This window comes from Nicotiana tabacum, chromosome 10, assembly GCF_000715075.1.
Source record: "Nicotiana tabacum cultivar K326 chromosome 10, ASM71507v2, whole genome shotgun sequence".
Classification (NCBI taxonomy): domain Eukaryota; kingdom Viridiplantae; phylum Streptophyta; class Magnoliopsida; order Solanales; family Solanaceae; genus Nicotiana; species Nicotiana tabacum.
In genome coordinates, this window is record NC_134089.1 from 124,419,369 (window position 1) to 124,430,124 (window position 10,756).

The following is a 10,756-nucleotide window of genomic DNA, read 5'->3' on the forward strand; positions in this document are numbered from 1 at the left end:
GGTTATTAAGATTCTACGGGGAGAGTTGGTAGTAGTGTTGTTACAAAGGAGACCCTGCCAAAGTTATATAGATGACGGGGAGTTGAACATTCGAGGATGAATGTTTCTAAGGGGGGAAAGATGTTACATCTCACATTTTCGTATGTTAAAAGTTTCGGTTAATTGACGTAGATTCGGGGATGAGATCATCTTGACGTTAATGTATTTACGCTAATTATAACAAGCGATAAATAAGTGTTATGAAAGATAAAGGGGTACACAAATTAAAGAAAACGAGTTTAGTTGAAAGTGGCCAATTTGGAATAAAATACGGGTCGAGCGATAATACCCGATAATTATGAACTAGTACCATGCAAGGTACCATATGACCACGTTAGTATAATGTATAAAGTATATAAAAAATAAGTAGAATTTTAAGTAATTTGTGGCAATTTTTAAATTATGCGGGTAATTAGTTAATTACCAAGTAACGAGACATTACCCCGTTAACTAATAAGTGGATCAAAATTTATGAATTAAATCCCCAAAACGTGGCAAGAAGCCACAAAAAGCTAGAAATGACTAAGCAGTCATATAGTCTAGGTAACAATCTAGGAATTGGAATTGAATAAGAAAAAATTGTCTTGTTCCATTCATTTTTAACAAAGTAGAACCAAAAAAACGTCAAAATCCTAACAAGAGACATACTTCTTCATTTTTTCTAGTTCAAAGATTTCAAAGAACACAAACTTAATTCGTTCCAAAATTTTCAAAGAAACGGAAGCTTGATTTGTTCAAGACTTCGCGAGCAGAAGCAAGATTCAATCCGATATTTGGGGTTCCAAATTTAATCCATGAAGGTTTCCAACGAAAATTGTTAGAATCGTAGTAACGTAAAATTTTGCGGTTACAAAAGAATACGGGGCAATCTTAGCCAAGAATATTATACGGAGTTTTTACCTACTCCAGGTATGTTAAGACCATCCCTTCTTTCTTTTGGTATGGTCCAAATTATACTGAAGAAACGAGCAAACGCACAGTTTCCGCAAATTACTATATTCATAGAAATACTAGGGGTATCTATATTCTTGATTTCCCATGTGAATTATTATTATCTTCTGTTCATGGGTCTTAGAATAATACGCAGTTGAAAAAGTTTATCCGGAAGGAATATTGAAAAAAATTTCCATATTTTTCATGCTTAACCCATGACCAGATGACATTATATACGCGTATATATATATAAATATATGTATATGGGATATGGGAAAAGGTTACGGCGTTATATACGCACCACCACCTGATCAGCTGGTATATGTTGATGATGTATCCCACAGTGGCCGAGACGATATGATGGGATGCCCTCAGTGGCTTAATGATAATATGTACACCCATACCTATGCATGACAAGACATTTATATGCACGTGCATGACATTATAAATATTTCGGAATTTACAAAGTTATTCAGATTTAAAAATGTGTTTCTTTATTCCATGTTTCATCTATTTCTTCTACGTACTAATTTTCATGCCTTACATACTCAGTACATTTTTCATACTGACGCCCTATTTCACGGAGCCTGTGTTTCATGCCCGCAGGTGCAGTTAGGGAAGCTGACGGTCCCCCTTCTTAGGATCCTTAGTCAGCGAGAGTTGGCGTGCTCCACTTGATCCGGAGCTACTTTTGATTTTGGTACGATATGTTTGTATATAAATGGGTATGACGTGGCTCAGTCTCGTCTTTATACAATTATATTTCTATTAGAGGTCTGTAGACAGTATGTCTAGTTGGGTTGTATGTGTCCTTGTCGGCTTTCAGCTTTGGATGTATAGTTGTCTATTGCAGCCATGCCAGTTTGCCCATTGTATTCTGTATGTATACGTACATATGCCTTGTTGATAGGTTTCCTTTACATATGTTATTTTCATAATTTAGTAGATGTTATTCAGGTTCATATCTTAGATGCATGCTTAGGGGTGTTTGACAGGTAAGACTCAGGCACCCGTCGCGGCCCAGCAGTTTGGGTCGTGACAGGTATGTCAACAAAGAGGGAACACTTATTGAGCGATTCCTTGGTATTGTTCATGTTAAAAAACAACTTTATCGTCATTGCAAAAAGCAATCTATGATTTTCTTTTAGCGCACTCATTGAGTTCGTCTCAAATACGGGGACAAGGTTATGATGAAGCTAGTAACACTCAAGGAGAAATCAATAGTCTTAAAACTTTAACTCTGAAAGATAATCCTTCGGCCTATTGTATATATTGATTTTTCCATCAATTGCAATTGACTCTTGTAGCCATTGCAAACAAACATTCTGATGTAGATCAATCATTAATGTACGTGAGTTTCTTCGGGATATGCTTCAAGAGGATTGTTGCTAATGTCTTTAATATTGATGGAAGTTCTCGTCAATCATTAATGTATGTGAGTTTCTTGCAAGTGAGGGTAATAATTAGCTTGAGAGATCTGTGGCAAAAAGTCTAGCGAATGACATAAGATCTTTTGAGTTTGTGCATATTATGCATTTGATGTTAAAATTATTTTCAATTACAAATGATTTGAATATGGCTTTGCAAATAAAAGATCAGGATATTGTAAATGCTATGAAGCTTGTTAGTTTCGCCAAAATGAAATTGCAAGTGATGAGAGAATCTAACTGGGAATTTTTGATGGATTACACCTCTTCATTTTGTTCCAAGCATGATATCGTGATCCCTGAAGTAGATAAGAACTATCATCTTCGAAAGACAAAGCGTAGGAGTTCAAATGTTACATATTCTCATCATTTGCGTGTCGAAGTTTTTAATACTGTTATTGATTTGCAACTTTCGGAGCTTAACGATTTTTTGATGCGGTGAATAGTAATCTACTTCTTGGTATGGCTAGTTTGAGTCCGGATAATTCTTTTGCAAATTATGATAAAGATAGAATTATGAAACCTGCTACACTTTATCCTCATGAGTTTAGTAGTTCAAAGATTGAAGATCTCAGCTACGAGCTTGACAACTATATTCTCTTTGTGAATGAAGACAATGATTTCTCTAACTTGAAAGGACTTGGAGATCTTTCGGAAACACTAGTTGAAACAGATTTGTACAAGACTTGGAGACTTATTTTTTTGCTTGTGAAGTTAAGTCTGATGTTGCTTGTCGCTATTGCAATGGTAGAAATAGCTTTTTCTTCAATGAAGTACATCAAAAATGACTTGCGTAGAGGAATTGGTGATGAATTTTTGAATGACTGTTTAGTTTGTTATATAGAAAATGAAGTATTTGAAAGTGTACCTAATGATGTGATTAATGATTGTATACGGTGAAATTGGAGGGTCCAATTCCTCATCATCGAGGCACCCATATGATCATCTCGAAGGCTCGAGGCTGTAAGGCTATGGTCGAGTTTCCTCCGTCAAGGTTCGTCGACGCTCAACCTAAAGCTAATGTTGACCGTGGTTGTGATAAAAGTGGGGAGTTTCCAATGTACACGGCTAGGACTGATAGAGCCTAGTGGGCTACCCTAGCCCTGAATCAGGGTGTCATGTAGAAGTACCATCCCTCTATATTTGTAATTAATGCATTTTGTACTATATTAGGATTCCCCTCACATATAAAGGGGATCCTTATCATTTGAGAAATCTCTGTTGCTTCAGTTGCTCCACATGAAATATACAAGAACATTCTCTTTGCTCTCTAACATATTCTCTTGATATTATTGATTTCATTTATTATCTTCATTGTTGTTCATCATTTATTGCTTATCATTGGCCATAAAGAGCCTTTGTTGATTTTATCATAACTGTTAACCATACTTCGTCCACCTTCGATAGCTCCCAAACGAGCCTCAGGATCGACCTCGAGGGCCCTAAATCGACAAGCTCGAGGCCCCGATTATTGACCTATCGGTTTGATTATCACCCTATCTCCAACTCCCATTTCATTTTTCAGTCTCACGTACATAGCATCAACTGCTTAACAACTAGCATAAAAATAGATCACGTATTTTTAGAGCCCCATAATCAAATTTAATTGTTATTACCATTTTCATGGTAAACAGTTTGGTGCCCACCGTGGGGCTAAAAATAATAGTGATTATTTTTTTGCTGGTTTTACTACATAACACAAGTTATCTTTCACGCTTTCTCTTGTCCAAGATCTTCGATTTCAGGTCAAAATGTCTAATTCAGTGAATGGAGGCGAAAACAACAATCTTGAGGACCACGGGGAAAACGGTGTGGCTGTTCCAGGTGTTGGTGTGCCACCACAAAATCCTGGAAATGCACCAGAGCCAGTCCCCGTGGACGCAGTCTCACGCAACGCCCAACACATCGACATAAGCTCCCATACTGACAGGAGCGTGCACCAAGGGGATCAACAAGAAGCTCGAAAACCCCAACTAGGGAACAACGAGAGGTTAGCCTTCATGTTATTTTTGAAATGTTGCAGGCACAACAACTGGCTATTACTCAGCTGTAAAGTCACCAGAAACTCCTAGCACAGTAGCACCGGGGACAGCTCTCCATCTAAACAGGTACCGGAGAGATCGAGTAACAACGGGTCGATGATCGATCCCGTCTTCATAAAAATGCTCGAGGACCTCACCAGAAGGATCGAATCGGGTGAGAAAATGATAGAGGCCAGCGATAAAAAGGTCAAAATCTACAACTCTAGGGTCGACCAAATTCCGGGCACACCCCTGGTCCTGAAAGGTGTGGATTCGAAGAAGTTCATACAAATGCCGTTCCCAGAGGAAGCGACTCTGAAACCCATCTCGAAGAAGTTCAGAATGCCAGAACTCCCAAAATACAATGGGACCTCAGACCCCAATGAGCACGTTACTGCTTACACTTGCGCAGTGAAGGGAAACGACATGAATGACGACGAGATCGAGTCCGTCTTGTTAAAGAAGTATGGGGAAACACTCTCGAAGGGAGCCATGATGTGGTATCACAACCTAGCTCCTAACTCTATAGACTCATTTGCCATGCTGGCAGACTCCTTGATAAGGGCACATGCCAGTGCCATTAAAGTGGCAACAAGGAAATCTGATGTGTTCAAGATCAAGCAGAGGGAGAGTGAAATGCTACGATAGTTCGTATCTCAATTTCAAATGGAACAAATGGAACTAGAGGTGTGAATGAACGAAGCTCGGTGGCGTCAATGCAATTGAAATAGAATTTGGTCGAGTATCCCGTTGTGGCCTGGTTGGACGTCCGCAACCGATACCAGTCAAAGATCAGGGTCGGGGATGACCAACTAGGAGCCCTTTAGGGATCAGTATACCCAAGTAGGCTTCTGGAGAAGGAGCCAAAGCTAAATAAAGAAAGATATCAGCCATACACCAAAGACAGAAGGAACACCCCTAGGCGCAACTCACCTCATGACAATTGAATGATGGACCGAGAAAATTTTTTTGGGGGACTCATCAACAGAGTCGGATTTGATAGGAATGCTGGGCCAACGGGGGCACCGCGCTTATCAGAATACAACTTCAATGTCGATGTATCGGACATTGTGTTCGCCATTAGTAAAATCAGAGATGCCAGATGGCCCAGGCCTGTACAATCAGATCATTCGCAAAGGAATCATAACTTAGTGTGTGAGTTTCACAACACGCACGACCACATGACCAAGGATTGCTACCAACTTCGAGAAGAGCTAGCCTGACTACTTAACAAAGGTCATCTCCGGGAATTCCTCAGCGACCAAGCCAAAAATCAGTTTCGAGAAAGAGAGGCGGTCAAGAAGAACGAAAGAAATGAGCCACAACATGTCATCCATATGATCTCAGGAGGCGTCGATGCCCCATAGGATCTCGTAATGAGAAAGACAAATCCATCACTAGAGAGAAACGAACCCGGGGGTATATACCCGAGGATGCCCTCACATTCAACGAAGAGGACATCGAGACCTTGTCTCAACCCCACAATGATGCACTGGTAATCTCTTTCCTTGTAAATGATTTTCAAATAAAACATGTACTCGTGGATCCAGGTAGCTCGGCTAACATTATCAGGTCGAGGGTAATAGAGCAGCTCGGACTGCTTGACCAAATTGTGCCCGCCACTCGAGTCCTCAACGGATTCAACATGGCAAGTGAAACAACGAAAGGAGAAATCAGTCTCCCAGTCAACGTGGCCGACACAACTCAACATGTCAAATTCCACGTCATTGAAAGAGATATGAGGTATAACTCCTTGTTCGGGAGGTTGTGGATACACTGCATGAGAGCAGTACCATCCACCCTCCACCAAATGATGAAATTCCCGACAAAGGATGGGATTAAAACTGTCTATGGGGAACAGTATGTGGCGAGGGAGATGTTTGTGGTGCACGATGTGGCACCGGTACCTTTACCTCCACTCGCAAAAGAACCAAAGGGTAATCAAGCTGCATCTTTGATTAAGCCCGATTAAACAAAGCAAAGGACTGTACCGCATCCTCGTCTCGAGTAACTGAGACATATCGAACCTCAAAACATCGTCGGCACATCTCACACTAAGTTATAACTTTCTCCCTTTTCATTTTATATTTCGTACTAACCCTTATGCAGGCCCCCGACCGAAGCAGTCAAAGTGCTAACCCAGATCGAAGACCTTAAGGTTTTAAAGCATCCGTTGTACTCTTTTCCTTTAGCCGAGTTTTTGTCCCGAAAAGGGTTTTATCGACAAGGTTTTTAACGAGGCAACATCCACGTGCTACCTAAGGAAGACTCAACAAGTATTCAAGGTTTCTTTTTCAATCAACCTCGAACACTGAGGGGCATTCCCAGGGAAGACCAGCCACTCAAAAAAGCCAAGAAATAACAAACAGGGTCCTAATAGGAAAATGATGTACCGGGTCAAACGGTCGAACGAACTGTGTCCGTATAGCCAGGGCTCGATGGCGGAAACGTGTATAGTTGTACCAAATAATTAAAGAATATCTTGTATCAAAGCATCTCATACTCCAAAAGAAGCTCGGCATCTCCGCAAAAATGACTTCTCCACAAAAAATATCCCGAGCACTCAAGGACTAGCGTCAATAATTCAACACCTGAACTACCTCCGGGTCGGGACTCCAAGCTCATAAGACCTCAATGAGGCAACATGAAAATCACGAAACACCTCCAAGGCCAAAGTGCCCCGAATACTCGAGGACTGGCGTCAAAATCTCAAAAAATGCACGACTTCAGGGTCGGAATCTCCGAAATCGTAAACCCGCAATGGGGCAATACAGAGTTTACAAGTAACGGCTTCCGAGCCAAGATACCCTCGATGACTCGGGGATTGTTGCCAATCGCCATTCATTAAAAACCCGAGGCCATAAGACCCCGAGCGGGCAGACTCGGTCTCGTAAGACCTACATAAGGCAGTAACAATATCTGCAAAACCTCAAGCAAGACATGAACAATACTTGTACCAAGAATCCAAAACTGTAAGACCTCAAAGGCATGTAAAACTTGTAAGACCTTACTAAAGGCATAAACCCGATCTCAAAGTTTCGGTTATATATCGAACTTGTAACACCCCTAAAAAGGCATACCCTTGATATAGATGCCGAAACTACTTCAATCGGGATTCAAAGGCTCCAGCCGAACACAAATAAATCCGATCACAAGGCTGTACCAGCCAAACTAACGCGACTCGGGGATGCCTGACCGTCGTTACAAAATCACAAGCCTTCAATTACTTCGAATCTACTTCGAAAAGAACCGGTTAAATAGGCTACCCTAGATATAGGAAAAAGAGCTTCGACCATGTCAGCTCCTAAACATTGGTTTCGAGATACTCAGCCTCCAAGCCAAACCTCTTGAGGTGCTCGATCATCGCCATATAACGACTCACAATCGAGGATTTTTATTAAGCCGTCGAAGAGTCAAACAAACACTATTTCAAAGAATCCTTATCGAGGGAAAAATAAAACCCACATAAAAGGTCATTTTGACCCAAGGCGTAAGAGCCACTATCGCCAGCCCACATATATAAAAGGCCGCATCTGCCCAAGGCGTAAGAGCCATTATTGCCAACCCACACGAATATGAAACTTGAGGATCGAATGAGCTCGAGTCGTAACCCGATTTAGAGATTGAACCCAAAATAGTTAACTAAATATGCCTTAGAGCAAGGGGTAAGAGCCATTGTCGCCAGCCCACACTAAAAGACCGCATCGGCCCAAGGCATAAGGGCCATTGTCGCCAGCCCACATAAAAGGTCACATCGACCAAGTGCGTAAGAGCATGCGGGCCAGCCTAATGAGCCCTAGGGCCATATCATGACTCTAAAGATTCCTACCAACTCAAAGACCAGTTCACCTGGCCAAATTCAAGACAAAAAGAGATACAAAAGAAATAAAGCTGTAAGGTTTTCTTTTATACACATATGCGAAAAAATGCAATCTCCATCTACAAACATGCTTTGAAAATGCTACATGCAGATGGCAAAATCTATGCTCCCCCGGGGGCTACGGCCTGCTGGACTCATCTACACTTTCTTCAAAATCGGGCAAAAGTAACCAAACATCACGCCAGTTCGCCCTCGCTCGCGCCAACTCTTTTGAGAGGGCAAAAACCCTAGCACGGATCTCCTCTAGGGTCTTTCTTCGAGATTTTCAACGAGCGTATTCTTCAATCCTTTCTTCGCGGTCGAGGATCCTTCCCAGCTCAGCTTGAGCATCAGCAACATCCTTTGAATAGATAGCAATCTACTGGTCAGCCTTAGTTCGACTCATTACAGCTTCAGCCCGGGCATCAACGATCTCAGCCCTGACCTTCAAAAGCTCGGACTCGAGCTTCGTAATCATTTTTGTCTAAACCGGAGCGTTATATCGAACTAGGCAAAGTTGAGCCTCAAAAGCGGGAACTTTAGCCAGAGCACCCTTCCCCTCTAAAGCTTGAGTCCCCGCCCGAGCTTTTAGCTCATCATGCTCACGCCTGGCCCGACCAACTTCATCCCAAAGGCGCTCTAGGGCCTCCATATTTTTCTATAACTGAAATAAACAAAGAATTAGCCTCGGAAACTAGAAGGAGAAATGTACACTCACTCGTAACAAAGAAATTACCTGCTCCTTCAAGTAGCTCTCATAATTCAAGCTCCGACCCACCTCATACCGCAAGTATACCAACTTGACCTCCTTTTCATTGAAAAGGAGCCTAAGGGATCTCTCCTCATCCAGAGCTTTCCGCAGACTGACTTCATGACGAAGCAACCGAGACTTAAGCTTGTCGAAGGCCTGCAAAAGAAAACCAAATGAGGAAGGGAAGGCACGAAGCTTGAAAGGCCCGTGCCAAAACTCACCACAAAGTGAAGTTGTCGGGCTTCCTCGAAGGCCGAGTGCTCACCTACCAATCCAGTTCCCTCAGCTCTGAAAGAGTCGACTCCGGCCGAGGCACGGTCGCTCAGTGTATGCGACCCTAGGTTTCTAGTATCTCCCGAAGTACTGTCGATGGAAAAAGAAAGCGATAACAACGGAGAAACCTTCTTTCCAGAATCAAGAAGCATGGACATGGTAGGCTCGGATGATCCTTCCGCTCCGAAGCCCCGATTCCGTTTTGCCTTGCTTTGAGCATCATCGCCCTATAAAAGCGTCTCTCACTTATTGTTGTCGTTCTTTAGCCCAGAAGCTGGCAACCCTTCCCCCTCTCTAGAGGAGCGAGACCTCGCCTCGAAAGGCTCTCTGATGCCTACAACCGCAAGATTAATACGCATAAAGGTAAAATGTCTCTCCAAATAAAGGAAGGGAAAGGAAAAAATAGCACAACACGCACCGTGATGTTTTGCTTCCCATATGACCTAAGACAAAGCTCACCACTTGCGCTCATCGCAGGTTGAGTGGGTCGACAACTTCCGAACTGAATCCAGCAAATCAAGAATGTCACCCGGCACCCATGAAATTGCTGCAGTAAAAGAAAAGAAGACACGGTTACGAAATCAGCTTTCGCCATAGACAAAATTGAGAAGGCACGAAATGCTCCACTTACGTGTATAATTCCATTCCTCAGGGAATGGCATAAGTTCCACGGGGATAATGTCAGCGGTCCGCACTCAGACAAAGCGACTCACCCACTCTTGGTCTTCATCTTCCTCATCATCAACAACGAAGGGCGTGGTCGATCGACATCATAAGGTTAGCAGACCTCGATGGTGAAAGGGCCGGTAAAACCTAACTAGATGACTAAGAGTAAGTTCAAGGCCCACCTTCTCTGCGAAAAATCTCATCATCAACACTGTTCGCCAAAACAATGGGTGGTTCTGCGCTAAGTTAACCTGATACTTTAAACAGAAGTCGAGCATAACACTATCAAGGGGGCCCAGTGTGAAAGGATATGTGTACATATTCAAAAATCCACCGACACGATGCATGATGCCTTCATCTGGGGAAAATGTCTGTAACACCACTTTCTCTCTCCATCCATAGTCTTTTCTCACTAACTCAAGATGCTCTTCTCCTATCGAAGAAGTGTTTTTCAAGGTATACTCTCGTTGGTCCTGAATGCCAGAGGCGGAACTCTCCCCTCTTTGCCGGACAGACCTCGACGTAGTAGCCATGACTATGGCAAAATTAGAGAAGTAAAGTGGGAATCTGTGCAAGTGGTAGCACTGAGATAATGAAAGGCTTCACGCAGGAAAATAAGGGAATCTACTTAAAATGTTGGAATCTCCAAAAGAGCAGAAACAACCGCATTTATACATGGAAAAAATGGTGACGATCCGCCTACCTCAAGGCTGATTAGAAACACTGGCCGATATCACCAAATCGCCCCGACAACTTGGCAACCATATCACCCCATATCATCGTCAGT

The 10,756-nt window shown here is 42.5% G+C and overlaps 1 protein-coding gene across 1 annotated transcript; it reads left to right on the forward strand.

The window, feature by feature from the left end:
- The first annotated feature begins 2,861 nt into the window (after positions 1–2,861).
- On the forward strand, positions 2,862–4,452 carry LOC107781528 (uncharacterized). The gene is made up of 3 exons (XM_075223929.1): positions 2,862–3,275; positions 4,145–4,282; positions 4,423–4,452. Exons 1-3 carry the CDS (start codon positions 2,862–2,864, stop codon positions 4,450–4,452), a joined length of 582 nt encoding a protein of 193 aa, XP_075080030.1.
- Positions 4,453–10,756: the final 6,304 nt, after the last annotated feature.

Excerpts from the sequence above, each read along its gene's own strand:
- LOC107781528 (XM_075223929.1), top strand. The coding sequence starts at position 2,862 with ATGGCTAGTTTGAGTCCGGATAATTCTTTTGCAAATTATGATAAAGAT. Across the intron at positions 3,276-4,144 it reads TTGAAAGTGTACCTAATGAT|GTCAAAATGTCTAATTCAGT; the intron begins GTGATTAATGAT and ends CTTCGATTTCAG. Across the intron at positions 4,283-4,422 it reads AGCCAGTCCCCGTGGACGCA|GCACAACAACTGGCTATTAC; the intron begins GTCTCACGCAAC and ends GAAATGTTGCAG.